Source organism: Thamnophis sirtalis, unplaced genomic scaffold (genome assembly GCF_051295495.1).
Source record: "Thamnophis sirtalis isolate CommonGarterSnake01/CBP01778 unplaced genomic scaffold, rThaSir2_p1.2 scaffold_3, whole genome shotgun sequence".
NCBI lineage: Eukaryota > Metazoa > Chordata > Lepidosauria > Squamata > Natricidae > Thamnophis > Thamnophis sirtalis.
The window spans coordinates 21,307,095-21,323,744 of NW_028261383.1; the positions used below are offsets into that span (position 1 = coordinate 21,307,095).

At 42.8% G+C, this 16,650-nt stretch overlaps 1 protein-coding gene across 1 annotated transcript; it reads right to left on the reverse strand.

The window, feature by feature from the left end:
- Positions 1–1,239: 1,239 nt before the first annotated feature.
- LOC148047488 (uncharacterized) lies at positions 1,240–6,191 on the reverse strand. The gene is made up of 2 exons (XM_087711564.1): positions 6,111–6,191; positions 1,240–2,831 (listed from the first exon to the last, which is right to left on the reverse strand). The coding sequence occupies exon 2, from the start codon at positions 2,438–2,440 to the stop codon at positions 1,544–1,546; it is 897 nt and encodes a 298-aa protein (XP_087567690.1). The 5' UTR covers positions 2,441–2,831; positions 6,111–6,191; the 3' UTR covers positions 1,240–1,543.
- Between the last annotated feature and the right edge of the window lie 10,459 nt (positions 6,192–16,650).

Below are 16,650 nucleotides of genomic sequence, written 5' to 3' on the forward strand. Positions count from 1 at the left end.
GTTCGTTTCAAATGTTTTTCTCTGCATTTCAAAAGTTGTTTGACTCATATGAAAGATTTGGAAAAAAAATGGACCATTTGATATTAAAATATGAAGAAAAAAGTGAGAACGTTGAATGTTTGAATGTTCTTGAAATACAAATGAAGAATGTGAGAAATGAAGCCTGTCAACTTGCTGACATGCAGGGCGTCTGGGTTATTTCGGAGGGAGAAAGAGATGCAGCCATACAGAAGATTTATTTTAAAAGACAGAGCGCAGGAGGAATGAGAGGCATTAAAGAATCTACACTTTATGAAACATCATTTGCAGAATTTGTAATTCCACCCTTGAGAATTAAAAACAAATTGAAAAGTTTAACAAGCCTGGGACAACGTTATTATTTCATCAGAAGCATCCTGAGTAAAAAGGTGCGAAGATATCCCTGTTTGGACTTGCTTATAAAAACATTTGGTAAATCTATTCCACGAATGGCAATAGGATTGAGAAGGTTTTGTTATTGGAGAGACATAGGCTGATAGATGGAAGAATACAATTTGAAATTAGCTAAATCTAATTACTCTTATTTGTAATAGATATAGCTGAATAATAGTTGATATTGATAATAATGTATATAATGTGGAGTTGATATGATAAATAATAATTGGATATGAGAAGGGAAGGTTGGAAATATTTTTGGACCATATACAAAGGTTATTAATCACAATAATTGTTACTATTAAAAAATAAAATAAAATATATACAGTTAAATGTTAACTAATATGGGGAAAATGTTACGATATACGATATAATTACACAAAGAAGGGAGAATGATAATAAACTACATTGCATGGAAGATGGAATTTTTGGTATTAAATATTATGGATGTTCAGCTAAAACAGGATATGAGGATTTGATGTTAATAGAGGATTTTACAAACAAGTAAATGAGATGTCAGCATGTGGTTATGGACTAAACCTTTGGCATAGTTAAGGATGAAGGATGTTTAAATAACTGTAGTCAACTAAAAGTGGAGGTATAATGATGTCAATACGGTAAACATATGAGTTAAGATATTTGAATTAATATGAATTATGATATGAATTAATTATAATATGAATTAATGGAAGAGATGCACCAAAACATGTTGTAACCAGCTGTTATACTTTTTTATATATATTATCTGTTACCCCTTTTTTTGTTGTTTTTCTTTTGTTTTTTCTTTTGTTCTTTTTGTCTTTTTTGTTTTTTCTTTTCTTTTCTTCGATTTTTTCTTTCCCCACTGGTGTGGGCATGTATTGTTTAAGAAACAAAAATTATTATTATCATTATCTTTTTAAAAAAATAATAATTATAGTCAAATGAAAATGGATATATGATGATGGTGACATGTATGAATATTTGAGTTAAAATGCTCGAGTTAACATGAACTATGTTTCTTGACTGTGGAAGAGATGCGCAAAAGTCTATTTGTAACCAACTGATACACTTTCTATAGCATGTAAAGAAGGATGTTGTATTTGTTTTAAATTAAAAATTAAAAAAACTTTAATAAAAAACAAAGAATTCAAAGATCTCTTGTGTGAGTCCTCTGGTGTCTCAGAAAGCTGAAACTCAGACTGAAACATTTCCCACAATCAGGACATTCAAAGGGTTTCTCTCCTGTGTGAGTCCTCTGGTGTTCCACCAGCTTAGAATTCCAAGGGAAACCTTTCCCACAATCTGAACATTGAAAAGGTTTCACTCCTATGTGAATCCTTTTGTGTGTCGCCAGGTTGGAACTCCGACTGAAACATTTCCCACAATCAGGACATTCAAAGGGTTTCTCTCCTGTGTGAATAGTCTGATGATTCACCAAGCTGGAATTATGACTGAACCCTATCCCACAAACAGGACATTCAAACGGTTTCTCCTCTGTATGAGTCCTCTGGTGTTTCAGAAGGCTGGAACTCATAGTAAAATATTTCCCACAATCAGGACATTTAAAGGGTTTTTCTCCTGTGTGAGTCCTCTGGTGTTCCACCAGCCTGTAATTCTGACTGAATCGTTTCCCACAATCAGGACATTCAAAGGGTTTCTCTCCTGTGTGAGTCCTCTGGTGTGCCACCAGCTTAGAATTCCGACTGAAACATTTCCCACAATCAGGACATTCAAAGGGTTTCTCTCCTGTGTGAATAGTCTGATGATTCACCAAGCTGGATTTATGACGGAACCCTATCCCACAAACAGGACATTCAAAGGGTTTCTCTCCTGTGTGACTCCTCTGGTGTATCACCAGATGAGAATTTGTAATGAAACATTTACCACAATCAAGACAGTTATATGATTTCTTTTCTGTGTGCATCCTCCAATGTACCACTAGGTTGGAATTCTGACGGAAAGTTTTCAAACTATCAGCACATTCAATTGTTTTCCCGTGTGAATTCTCCGATGTATCATCAAGTTGTCCTGCTTGCAAAAGCATTTACTGCATTGGGAGTAGTTATAGGGCTTGTCTCCTGTGTGGGTCCTTCGATTAACCACAAGGCAGCTGATCTAACTAAATATTTTCCCACATTCAGGTAATTTGTATGGCTTTCCTACAGTGTGGATCCTCTTATGCATAATATGTGATTTGCTATGAATGCTTTTCCCACAACAGGCACATCTATGGAGCTTTTCCACCCTTGAGGTTCTCGAAGGGTTCAAAATACGTGTGATCTTTTGTTGCATGGAGCTTTGATTCAAGCTACTGTTTTCTTCCTCACTGGGCAAGGCCTGCATTACTGTCTACATTTTGGCTCAATTTGCTCTAATTTTCAAAGTTGCTGGTTATTCCTAGTTGTCCGGAGTGCTCTTATTAGTATCCTCTTCATCTGTAAGATTTAAATAAAAGTGTAAGTTTAAAATCATTATAAAATGGTTGCAGAAGATGTGAACAAAGTATATATTACAAGTAAAAAGCCAATGTACCAAAAGGCTGAAATAGCTTCTAATGTTAGTTATGATTCATTTGACACATTGGAGATTATAGTGATACAAGTTCAAATATACAATGAATCATAAAATACACTTTAAATATTATAACTGAAACTAAATTTAAACAATGGACATCTCTAGGTTTATATGGCAAGGGGAAAAACGCAAAATTAAACATAAATTATTGCAAGGTGATAAGGATAGTGGTTTGAGTTGACCAGATTTGAAATTGTACTTTGATGCTTGTTGTTTTCTGGCAAAAAGAGTGAGGGACTCTCCAAAATAAGAGCTTCCTTGAGCTTGACGGGCATGAATAAAGCATTTGATGGCAAAGCTTTTTATGGTATGATAAGGTTAAAGCAACTGTTGATTGTAGTCATCATTCTTTACTCTTTGGTGTCTCCCCAGGAACTTTTTTAAGAAAAGAAAGGGTGGCAAAACCAGACTGGTTGATTTATGGTTAAATAATATTGTTCAATTATCGTGCCCCTATCCACAAATCTACAAGTTGGAATCAGAAGGATGTTTGCCATTGATTTCTATATTTACAATTGAAAGAAAGATTTGAACTAGACAAAAAGAGCAATGGATGGAATTTTGTGAAAAATGAAATGGAAGTGAATGGTTGAACATATTATTACGAAGATTTATAAACTGCTATTGAAATTGAATGTCAGCCCTGGGGCCTTTCTTTTCTTTTGGATCTTTAGGGCTGCCACATTTAGTGCCTGGACAATCGAGAGGGGGATTGTGAGATGGTTGAGAATTATAGCCATAACAGCATCTTTTCTCTGGGGGTCAACGACGTTCAGCCTGCACATGGATAGGCATGATGGGGGGGATGTCTCCACTTGGGTAGGTGGAGTGATTGGATCGTGTGATGGACATGTGGTTGCAGGGGATGGAACTCTGACTTTTTTTGAATGTGGAAAACCAGAAGCTTACAGATTCGGGTTTTCCCAGATGTGCCAATATGACATCTTCAATAGATTGGAACTTTGAGGAATTGCCTGCATTGGAGTCTTCATTGGTTGAAGGTTTTACTTGGAACCCTGACATTGAACTTGCAAAATAAGTAAATAAAGCATTGTACAATTCAGTGGGCAAAGAACTTTGGATGTAATATAATACTTGAACAATGGAAGGATATAACAGAATTACAGATGGAAGGGACTTTGGAGATCTTCTAGTCCAACCCCCTGCTCAAGCACCAAGCTCTATACCAAATATAGAGCTGTGGAAAATCCATCTGTTTTTTACCTGAAAGCTGCCCAAATTCCAAAATGGTTACAGTCAAACCTTTGGTGCTAATTTTAGAGATGTGGGGGCTTTAATTGATAAAATGATGCCTAAAGATTCTGCATGATTTGAAGCACCAGTTTTGCCATGGAAGTCCTCAGTTCCAAGTAAGGGCAGAAAACACTGTCCACAACCACACTGGTGACATTCCTATTGAAGCAGTCCTCACTTATTGATTCCATTTGGGAAAGGCATCTCTGTCACTAAGCAGCCAGATCAGGAAGCATGATATCATAGGACAGTGCCAACTTACATCTGTTCCTCTGCAGTTGTTAAGCGAATCACTGTGGGGTATTAAAGACAATTTCACCTGATTGTGACTGGCAACTTCCTGCTGGCATCACTACTTATTTTGCTTGACAAGGGCCTAGCTGAGAAGGTCACAAATGGGGATCCCAAGTGTGGGATGCTGAAACCATCATAAATGTGCATCAGTTGACAGAACCCAAATTGTTCTTGCACCTTCATAACCACAGGAACTACTGACTTGTTGAGGTCACTGAACAAGCGCTACAATCAGCACTAATTTGTGGAGCAAATGTATATGTGCCATTGCAACAGTGCCACTGAAGGCTCAGGGAACAAATGGTAAGTTAGGACTACCTACAGTTGAACATCCCAAAGGTTCTGAAACCATTTTTTTTAAAAATGCTGTTTTAAACACAATTAATCCAGTTTTATACATGGATGAGGCACCAATAGGCAAATGCCACCCTTGTTGGCTAGACATGGAAACAAAAACAAAAAAGGAAAAATCCCCAGTGATTTCTGGGGATTTCCAATATTATTGCCAAAAATCCAGCAGGTCCATATCAGAATAACAGAGTTGGAAGGCATCTTGGAGATCTTCTAGATTTAGACACTAGACCAGTGATGGCTAACATTTTTTCCATCATGTGACAAAACTCAGGGGAGTTCAAGGGGGTCGTGAGTGGCCATGGCCACACGCATAATTCTATGAGCACAACCCCCGATCTCCCTCTTGCTTTTGCCGTGTGATGCACCCATTATTCACCCTCCCCCCCCAGAGGCTTTCTAGGAACCTGGGGAGGGCGAAAATGGCCTCCACTCCTCCCTGAGGCTTTATTTTCGGTGATTTTTTGCCCTCAGAAGTTTCCCTACCCTCCCACCAGACTGAAGTAAGCTGACAGGACGCCTCATGTGCCCTAACAAAGGGCTCTGCATGCAACCTGTGACACGCGTGGCATAAGTTCACTATCATGGCCCTAGACTAATTCACTGCTAGGTCAGGAGAGCCCATACCATTCTGGATAAATGGCTGTGCAGTTGCTTCTTAGAGGATTCTGAGGAACCTGACAACTCTGTCATGCAAGAGATAATTAGAGGGTCAGCTATACTGGATTTAATACTTATGAACAGGAAGTTTCGTTTGAAGAGAAGACACGAAAGAGCAACAAACATGACCCAGGGCTTGATGTGAAAACACATGAAGAACAGTTGTAGGAATTGGGTAGGTCCAGTCTGGTGAAAAGAAGGATTAGAGGTGACATGTTCCAATACTTGAAGTGCAGCCACAAGGAAGAGAAGATGAACTTCTTTTGCAAAGCCCCAGAAGGCAAGAGAAGAAGCAATGGATGGAAACCAACGAAGGACAGAAGCATCCTAGAAACAAGAAGAAATCTCCTGACAGCGACCAGTGGAACGGCTTCCCTTCCCAAGTTGTGGGTGCTCCTCCCTGGAGGCTTGGAAGGAGATACGGGAGAGCCATTTGCTGAAATGGTTGGACTGCATGATCGCCAAGGTCACATCCAACTGCCTTTGTCTTTCTTCCAGTTGCTTCTCTGCTTCTACGCTGCGGAGGAAATCAAGCAGCCTTTCTTGCTCCCAGCCTCTCCCCCAACCTGCCCTCAACTCACCCACCAGCTGCTGCTGCTTCGACTCTTGCAGGAGCCCAGAAACCACTCGGCTTCTCTTCCTCCCGCCACCGATCCTCTAGATCCTGCACTTCTCTCCCTTCCTATCTAGCAATGCAGTACTTGATGGTTTTAACTCCTTAAAGCTCAACCCCAGATGCCTCCACGGCTTTCTAGGCGCCAATGTTGCCCATTTGACTGCCATCTCCCGATGGGAGGGGGTAAAGCAGGCTCGTCCCGTCTCTGCCTATGAAGGCGTTTGCAAGAGGTTTGCACTGATTACATGCCATCAAGTCATTTTCCACTCCTACCAACCCACCTTTGCAACCGATGCAAGTGAAGTAGTGAAAGGTGACACTTGTGAAGATTATCTACAGGCTGAGCCCTAAACCTTCATGAAGTTCTTACAGCATAAGAGTCGGAAGGGATCAGTTCTCCAAGCAGGGATCCCTGTGCTACTCCGCACAAATGTCTCTCCAGTCTCTTCTTAAAAAGCTCCTCCAATGGAGCAGCCGAGACTTCTGGAGACAAAGCATTTCCACTGATCAATTGTTCTCACTGACAGGAAGTTTCTCCTTAATTCCAAGTTGGATCCCTTTCTGATGTGTCTCCCTCTGACCCTTCTTGTCCTGCTCTCAGGGGCTTTCAAGAATAGACTGCCCCCCCCTTTCTTTTCTGTTTGAGCCCAGCTCAAATATTGTTGCATGTCAAGGATTACCTGTGGTATCTTGATTATTCTGAGGCAGACACCTTGGGCAAATCCCTTGGAGGGTGCTACTTTGTAAGCTGGTCTAGAGATTCCTGATCTTTTTTAGCGTGAATCTCTGTGGAGATTTAAAAAAAAAAATCTGCTCTACATCCTGTTAGAAGGAAAATCCAGGCCTAGTTCTTTTTTGTTTTTAAATTGGAAATTTAAAAAGCTTTTACAAATATTTACCTCCCCTCCCCCACCCTCACCACCCGAACCCATCCCCCCCCCAACTTCCCAGAGCAAATACAGGGTATAAATCTTTAACAATCATATTTTAAAGTAAACTAAAAAAAATTGATTGATGAGCAGAACCAGCCTGTGGTTCCAGGGCAGCTGACCAGCTGGTTAAATGTGTGGATGTATATTTATAGGTTTCTGTGATGCTGCTGGGATTGTGCAATGTAGTGAGCTCTGTCTCTTTTGCTATTCTAATGGTGGTGGTTCAATCCTATTATGTGCAAAAAGGTCATGTCCTGTTCTTAGATGTGCCAAAGGTGCTTTTTCAGAAGGCAAGTGGACTTTCTTCTGTTGAAAGAAATGTCCTTTTGGGTTCAGCTCCAAGTGGGGAAGAAGACACTGGAGACATGGAGGCTGCTTGGAAAGATGGTTTATTGGTGGACAGGGCCACATGGCTTGGGCCCTGAACAGAAAAGGTGATCACATGTTTCAATGTTGGTGAAGAAGAAGAGAAGGGCTGAGGGAGGGGCTTGCTAGGCTTTTTATACCCTGTTTACTCCCACCTCTCTGTTTCCTGTTCCTGTGTAAGAAATGTATTCTGATTGGTTGTCAGACTCCCTTGGGGCCATGCAGGGGCTATTCTCTAGGCTGTGTTTTGAATCCAGGTATGGATGAGTTCTCAGATGCCATGAGGCCAGTTGAGTAAAGTAAATTGAGTAAAATTATCATGCCTTTACTCCCCTCCCCCCTGGGAGAAGTCTTTATTATGTAATGTGGACAAGCCTGGCCCATTAACAGTGGAGATGGGCAGGAAGCTACAGGCAACTATTCTGTCTTTTAAAACATGTTTCTTTCTCCTCACATCCAGAGAAATATTCTGCCTTTTCAATATTTCCTAGGATATTTCATTTTTCTGGGAGAGGGCTGGATGATAACTTCCCACACTTCTTTGTTTTTTCTTTTGAAGATGTCTCCCTTCTCCTCCAAGAAGCTTCTTCAGCTCTGAGAGGATCGTGGGGAATATAATCCTGTCAGAGCTGAAGGGAAACATCTTCAAAACAAAAAAAATAAACAAGAAAGCCCAATTCCCTCCCGTAAAAGCACCTTTGGGACAACCATGGTCTGGATGACTGAGAATCTGTAGAGACTCTTGTTCTTGGGTGGTGGAGAATGTAAATTTTAATCCCATTGCTGGAGATGAAGGTCTTTTACTTGTGAATAGCCTCACCCAGTTTTTCTTAATGAGGTGCCAAATGCCAAAGAGACAGATTACAGGTAGATTAACAATTGTGGAGTATTAGAAACCCACTGTATGTGTGGAGACCTCGCCACTGAAGAATTGAGAAAAGGGTTTTGTGTTACAATTTTTAAAAGTTTATTATTAAACTTGTTCACTGCACATCTGGCAGTTAGAGGCCATTCTGAGTCCCTTGCTTTGCCCCAACAATCGTAGCAGCACTGAAGCTGCCCAATTTTGGGGAATACAAGAGATATGTCAGCATGCTTCTATCACCCAGCAGCCATCAAAGGGAAAAAGCAGGCACTTCCAAGAAAACAAGATCACAGCAGGAGTTGCTAATAAACGTGGAGATCCTGTCATCAAAGCTGCTTCATACTGAGCGACTGAGGGAAAGAGACGTTTGAACTGTTAACGCGAGTATCACATTACTGCCCAAAGAATCCATCCCACTCAGGCCAAAGTGGACGCTATTAAAAATGCCCCTGCACCAACTAATGGCTGAATTACAAGCTTTTTTAGGCCTCCTAAATTTTTATGCCATATTCTCACCACATAAGGTTTCCGTTGCGGACCCTTTGCACAGGCGACTTGACAGTTCGGCAGCCTGGGAATGGGACAGCCACAAAGTGCATGCGTTCACGGCTGTCATGTCTCTGCTTATGTCATCTGCTGTGCTTATACAGTACAGCGAGAGGTTGCCACTCATTTTACCGTACGATGCTTCCCCTTATGGGATATTATTAGGTATAATAGCTGGGGACCGCCAAACACTGACTATCATGTCCCCATGCATGTTGCGTTGGAAAGTCTTCTTGCCTGCATATTCTTACCGATTATAATACTGTCCTGATAAGAACATGGGGCATGTGGAGGCTTTCAGCCGCTGTCCCTTGCCGTCCTTAGATCCTGATCCAGCCCCAACTTCATCAGTCCTCTTGATAGAGGACCTGGAGTTACCGTTGACAGTCAGATATTGCCTATCATACTAGGCTAGACCCAGTACTATCCAGAGTCCTTGATTGGGTCCGCAGGTGGTGGCCATCTGTAGGAATACCTGAGGAATTCCTGCCTTATAACCGTCAATAGCTCGAGCTCTCAGAAATGAGAGATTGCTTATTATGGGGAAGTAGGGTGATTGTTCCACCTTTACTACGCCATAAGGTAATGGAATACCTCCATGAGGGCCACCCGGGCGTATTACGGATGAAGGCCATGGCCCGCAGCTACGTCCGGTGGTCCAAAATGGATCTGCTATTGCAGAGTGGGTTGACAGCTGTCAACCATGTCAGCTGTCAAGGCCCGCACCACCAGCCTCACCTCCATGGGAATGGGAGTTGCCGCATAGACCATGGTCCCGCATCCACGTGGACTTTGCGGGCCCAGTCCATGGGTTAAATATTCTAGTTGTCGTAGATGCGTTTTCACACTGGGTGGAAATAATACCAATGCAGAACTTCCTGGGGGCGTGGCCTGTTGCCGAGGAGGGCTCCACCGAGCTCCTCAGAGATCTGGTCTGTATATCTAAATAAGATCATAGATAGCACCCCTTTTTGGCTAAGAAAGGGGCAGGGAGTAGCTCCGTAGACTAGGGTCTATTCGTAAGCCACAGCCTTTTTCTTTTTTTTGGCTGTGGAAAGAGATTAGATCCAGCCGGAGCGGAGCTTTTATCTCCAGCCAGTTCTTCTCAGCTGCCTTTTTTTTTTTGGCAGCCCCAGACAGGCTAGCCCCCCCCAGGACAAAACAAAGTTTTTTCAAGCTAGAATTGATACGGGCGGGTCCCACCCCTGTGAGATTTATGCTTTCATTACTATCTTAAATACCAGCACCATTCGTCTTAGAGACTTCTTTGTCTAAATAGACCTCAAAATGGCGATTTCTCTCCGTGGATGATTGATACTGGATGTACTTAGCCGGTTTTATCTTCCTGTAGACCGCTCCTTAACAAAATAAACTCTTCTTCTTTGGAAATAGAGGGGAGCGAAGCGCTGCTTACTTGTTTATTTATTATGGCACCCAGGTCAAAGAAGCGTCTTGCTACAAATGTGTCTAAAGAATTTAAAGAATTTTTACTGGAAACACAGTCTTTGTCTCCTATGCCCTCTACTGGAGAATTTTTAACACAGGAATATCTCTTTAAAATGTTTAATGCCTTTAAGCAAGAAATTAAGGAATTTGTATTGGAACTATATGATGATTTAAAATCTAAAGTTAATCAAATGAAGGCGAATATGTTTGCAGCCGTGTCTGCCCTGTCAGATTACTCTGCTGAAATAGAGAACAAATTGGAAAGTCTGGAGAAGGCTAATTTTAATTTGACTACCAATATTCAAATTTTACAACAAAAAATTAGAGATAACGAAGAACAGCTTATGATGATGAATTTTAATAGGAAGGCATTTGCAATAAGAGTCAGAGGATTCCGTGAAAAGGAGCAAGAGAATTTGAAACAGACCTTTGCTGAAGCCTTCAGCCATGCGCTGGGAAGCCCGGGACTTAACTTTGATTGGCAGATTCGGAAAATCTATCGCCAGAACTCATTGATAGCGGAACAGCGACAGCTCCCGAGGGACATAATTATACATTTCTCTACAAAAGAATCTAGAAATGCGATTGTGCAAAAGTTTCATAATAACAGTTTCTGAGTTGACGGCCAGGACCTGATTGTTTTCAAAGATATTCCTTTTCAGATGCTGAAAGCAAGAAGGGACTACACCTTTTTAACTAAGGAGCTTAGGAGTCAACAGATTCGATACAGATGGGAGGCCCCTGCCGGTATCACGGTTACATTTGAGAATCAAAGATTTCGTCTTAACTCTGTTTCGGAGGCTCAAGATTTCTATTGTAGGATTCTGAAGGCGGGACTTCCTGACGCGCTTGGAAGAGAGGAGAGACAAGCGGAAGGAGAAGGCAAGCGGCTGGCCATGTGGCTGCAAGATGGAGGGGGTAGCCCCTCCTCCCTCGGAGAAGCAGAAAAACGGAGATCGAGAATTTAGACATTTCAAAATGCTTGCTAAAGTTGAGGACTGAATGGGGGTTTGAGACCTCTCTCCGGTAGAAAAAGCGGACTAATTTTTATCAGAAGGGAAAGCTGGGTGAAACTACTTTGAGCTAGATTCTAAATTAACGTTAGCATAAATTTGATAGTGGTAAACATCAGACAAGCAAGGGATGAGGGTAAAATGTACGTTGTTTAAAGCTTATTAGAACAGAAAGCCGGTTGGGATTATCTTAAGATAAGTGTAAAAAGAATGCGGAATGATTTTTGTTGTTTAAACTTTGTTAGAAGGGACTACTTTAAAATAGAAGGTTAACTGACTTTTGCTGAAAGTATTATTTGAATATGTGGAATGATCCATGCTATTTAACTTTTATTTGAAGGGAAAGTTGGTTGAAATCGCTCTGAGTTACATTTTAAACAAATGCTAGTATAAATTTGATAGTGGTAAATATCAGACAAGTAAGGGATGAGGGTAAAATGCATGTGGAATGAACTATGTTATTTGTGGTAAACATCAGACAAGCAAGGGATGAGGGTAAAATTTACGTTGTTTAAAGCTTATTAGAACAGAAAGCCGGTTGGGATTATCTTAAGATAAGTGTAAAAAGAATGCGGAATGATTTATGTTGTTTAAACTTTGTTAGAAGGGACTACTTTAAAATAGAAGGTTAACTGACTCTTGCTGAAAGTATTATTTGAATATGTGGAATGATCCATGCTATTTAACTTTTATTTGAAGGGAAAGTTGGTTGAAATCACTCTGAGTTACATTTTAAACAAATGCTAGTATAAATTTGATAGTGGTAAATATCAGACAAGTAAGGGATGAGGGTAAAATGCATGTGGAATGAACTACGTTATTTAAATTCTATTAGAAGAGGAAGTCGGTTGGAATTATCTTAAGATAGAAATTGATTCCTGTGTAAAGTAATATTTGATCTACGCTGCTTAATTTTACTAAGAAGGGGAAGTTTGGCTAGATTATTTTGAATTATTGTTTGAAAAGGGGGTAAAGAAAGATTATTTACGCTGTTTAAATTTTACTAGAAGGGAAAGTTTGATTACTTGTCTGTAAAGTTATATTTGAATATATGGCATGAACCACGTTGCTTAAATTTTATCGGAAGGGATCATGAGGTTTAGGAAGAGGAACGGGAGAATCTACAGAAGGTTGGGGTAAATAGCAAAGAAGTAAGAGACGAGAATAAAATATAGATAGAATGATTTATACTATTTAAGCATAGATAAAGATGGGGGGCTGAGATCAACACAAAGAGTGGTTTCTTTTTTTTCTTCTTTTTCTTTTTTTTTCTTTTCTCTTTTCTTTTCTCCCTTTTTTTTTCTTTCTCTGTTTTTTTTTTCTTTTGATATATTACTTTTATTTTTTAATCCATATGTATACAAGATATTTTAGACAGAAGGTAGTGCCAGGTGTGGGCCCTGGGAAGTCGGGAGGATTAGGGATGGGGATTTGTGGGGGGTGGGGTGGGGGGGTGTTAACATAGTCTTAATAAGAACAAGAATGTATTTATATACGGTGGTTCTTTTTTTTTTAAATTTATTTCTTTTTTTCCTTGGTTCATTTTACTTTTATCAGATCAAACAACACTCGAATAAAGGCATACACCAAGGAGGGAGGTAGAGGGAAAGAAGAGGGAGGAGTAAGGAAGGAGTAAGGGGAATGTAAGGAGGGTGTCCGGGGAGTAAGGGGAGAAGGAAGGTTTGAGGGGAAAGGGAAGTAGGAGGGGAGTGTTAGAGGGAGAAAGGAAAGTTGGAGGGGGTAGATGGGGTGTATGGAGGATGGAAGGGTTAGGTGGGGTTGTGAATGATGAGTTGTGTTTCCTTTTTATTTGTTCGTTTTATTCCCTTTTTCTTTTTTTTCTTTTCTTATAGTAAATACCCTGTATATAAATGATTGCAAATGGAATGTGAAAATTGAATAAAATATATTAAAAAAAAAAAAAAGAAAAGAAATAATACCAATGCAGTCAACTACGTGAGAAACAACTATCAGAGTATTGGACCAATTGTTTGCTACCAAGGCCCCCAGCTGACATCGTGTGTTCCAGGACTTCATGGCCAAATGAGGCATTAGACACATACTTGTGGCTCCTAATCATCCTGCCACCAAAGGCAGGATCGAACGGGCAGTGAGGTCGGCTAAGGAGGCATTGCACAGAATGGGTCCTACGAACTGAATAGAAAAAATCACAATGTTATCAATTTAACATTTCACTCCCTGTCCAGACTCAGGCAAAAGTCCGGCCGAATTGCTAATGGGTCGGCAACTACGTACGGTGCTGGACCGTTTGCACCCTATATATGAAACAAACTCACCGCAACCAGAATCAGGTCAACATAGAAGTTTCAGGCCTAGGGATGCAGTGTTTGCCTGAAACTGCCTGGGAGATCCCAGGTGGGTGTCTGGGGTTATTACCTAAGTAACCAGGCCCTTTCTCCTGTGTGCTGCTTGGGGAATCCAAGCATGGGTTAACTTTGTCCATTAGCCTAGAGACTGAGTTATGTAAATTGCTGACCATGCCTCCTCTGACCGGATGGGCTCAGTTTCTTAACTCAGTCCAGCCGTAAGAGACGTATATCAATTCTTCTCCTGACTAATGAGACAAATTTATACTTTATCTTGGATTTTTTCGTTTGACTGCATTTCTTGGATTGGAGGAAGCTTGTGTATGGACAGGGAAGAGGCGGCAGTTTGCTGCCTACCCAGTTCCCTCGTGCCTCATTAACTCACTCAGGTATTTGAATTGCCCTTGCTAATTGCTAGCTAATGGGTGCTAATTGCAGGCTATTGAAGCCTCACAGGACGTTGGCAACTGACTTTTGTTGTGTTTTGGACTTGGGATCGGGTCACTGGGGTATGCCGGCTTCCATCGTCCCTAACCGCCAAACAGCTGTTTTATCGGAGCCAGCAAACGCCTGCCGTTCGCAGCAAGGCTCCTGCTGTATACGAGTGGGTCAGCTCACCGTGCGCGGCGTGGCTTTTTCCCCACCACTACCCTGTGGGCTGTTCTGAGGGAGCGATTTGCAGCGCTGGCTGTTTTATGGTTGGGAAAGCCAAGGAAGCACTTTTTCGTTCCCCCCTGATTTGAAATTTGGCGCCGGAGTTGCGCCCACCATTTTGGGGCCGTTTGGAGCGCAGGCGCCAAGGGGGTTGGGCGTTGCCTTCCCCGCGCTTTAAAAGGAGATCGCTGACTCATCGGCCCTCCCTTTCTAATTCGCTTCGGCTTTGTTTACTCTGGGAAAGTTCCTGGCATTGCAGCTGACCGCGAGGTCCTTTGTTTTGCAAGTGAACGCTGTGCTTTGAGCCCTTTGAGTCTTTTTGCATCTAATCATTGCAATGGCTGATCATTCTTCTCTGGGAGGTACAGTTGAGCCCTCTGTTGATAACCAGGGTACTGCCCAGGCGGGGGTTAGTTCGAGGCCTGGCAGGGCCGCATCTAGAACAACCAGCCAGAGGCCCAGGGAGGCCTCCCTGATAAAAGCCATAAAAAGAAAGATAAGTCTAAATCAACTTCCAAAGCTTCGGGGGAGGCAGGGTTTCACCCCCCGCGCCTTTACCTCAGCATATTTCGCCTGTTCCCCAGTCAGCAGGGCATCAGACCTGGTCCCCGGATCGATCCCTCCCCGCTATTTCTGAAACTGGACTGGGGGGGTGGGGCTCCAACCCCCCTCTGTATTGTCTTCTGTATTGCCTGAGGCCCAGGCTGCTTCGGCCTTCTTGTTGCCTCGTGCTGGGCCTTCAGCTACATTTACTCTAACTGCTGCAGGTTTAAGGCCTATGGAAGGCTATGATCAGGGCCTATCCCCTGATATTTACCAGATGATCTCTGCAGCCATTTCCAGGGGGGTGGATGCCGAGTTGCTTCGAAGGCACCAGGCCCCGGTGATTGCTAGTTCACATAGTGGCCCTCCTATCCCACCTCCTCAGGTAGATCTGCCTAATCTGCAAGCAGGGCCTTCTTCTGCTTTTCCTCCCCCCTCTACTTATAGTGAGGATCGGCCTTGGTGGAGGAAGGGGAGCTGATTGATAGGGAGTTCTCTGATGATGAAGGTCTGATCTTTGATCAGCCTAATTCCTCTAGCCTATTTAGGCCTACTCTTTTCAAATCTTTGTTGTTTAAAGCTAAGGCCACTACCCACATGGGAGAGGCTGCTTCCAAGGACAGTTCAGCTGTAGGCCTCGACACTACTGAGCGCCTCTTTGCAGAACCAGTCTCCGTGCAAGAAGTGATTCCTTCCCCAAAACTGTTCATGGATCTCATTCAGAAGCAGTGGGATCAACCGACTGCGGTTACCCCGCCCAGCCACAGGGATAGGAAGTTGTACACTTCTACCCCTGACCTAGAAAACATTTTACAATTCCCAACAGTAGACCTGCCAGTAGCAGCCCTGGCATCTCCTGCCCTGATTCCATCTGAAATCTCTGAGGGTTTACAGGCAGAGGACTGTAAAGTTGAGACAGTAATTCGGAAAACTCATCAGGCTGTGGCCTGGGCCTTGCGTGCTGCTACTGCAACATCGTTCTTTAATAGAACTTCTGTTCTCTGGCTTAAACAGTTGCAAGAGAGGCTATCCCCTGATGTAGTACGTCTTCACTAAGACGTTACTAAAATCATGGCTGCCTTGGAGTTTTCGGCGGATGCCACACTTAATGCTGCCAAGTTCGCTTCTCGCGCTGTGGTGTCCAATGTGATGTCTCGTTGCCTCTTGTGGCTTCGCCATTGGCAGGCCGACATTAAGTCTAAATGGCGCCTGGCATCCACACCCTTCAAGGGCGGGGCTTTGTTTGGATCCGTTCTTGATCCCATACTTATAGAGACCAGGGTCAAGCGCAAGGTGCTTCCCTCTTCAGGGGGGCGCAATACCAGGAGGCAGCATCCATATAACAGACGCCAGTCCTTTCGGGGAGGCTATTCTGGTTACTCAGCAGCCCCATTTGTTTCCAGTTACAACAGGGGGTTTCACCAGTCCCAGGACCATGGCCAGAACTGTGGGGAGGCCAGGGATAGGGGGCGCCAACAGCACCAGACGCAATCCCACAACAGGAGATCCTTTCGTGGCTCAGGGAACCGGTCCTTTCGGAGGTACCAGTGACTCACAGGGGGATGAATCAGTGGGCAGGCATCTGCTGGTCTTCGCTCATCAGTGGGCGGAAACCACCTCCGACGCCTGGGCCCTTCAGGTGGTGAGGCTAGGCCTCTATCCATCCCCCCAAGACAGTTCATCAGGTGTCCCGTACCCAGGTGCTCAGTAAAGCGGCGTCTCATGGAAGCCGAAATACATTATCTCATCGAAATCAGTGCAATAGAACAAGTTCCCGCAGGGGAGGAAGGTCTAGGGTTTTACTCCATCCTCT

Excerpts from the sequence above, each read along its gene's own strand:
- LOC148047488 (XM_087711564.1), bottom strand. The coding sequence starts at position 2,440 with ATGCTTTTGCAAGCAGGACAACTTGATGATACATCGGAGAATTCACAC.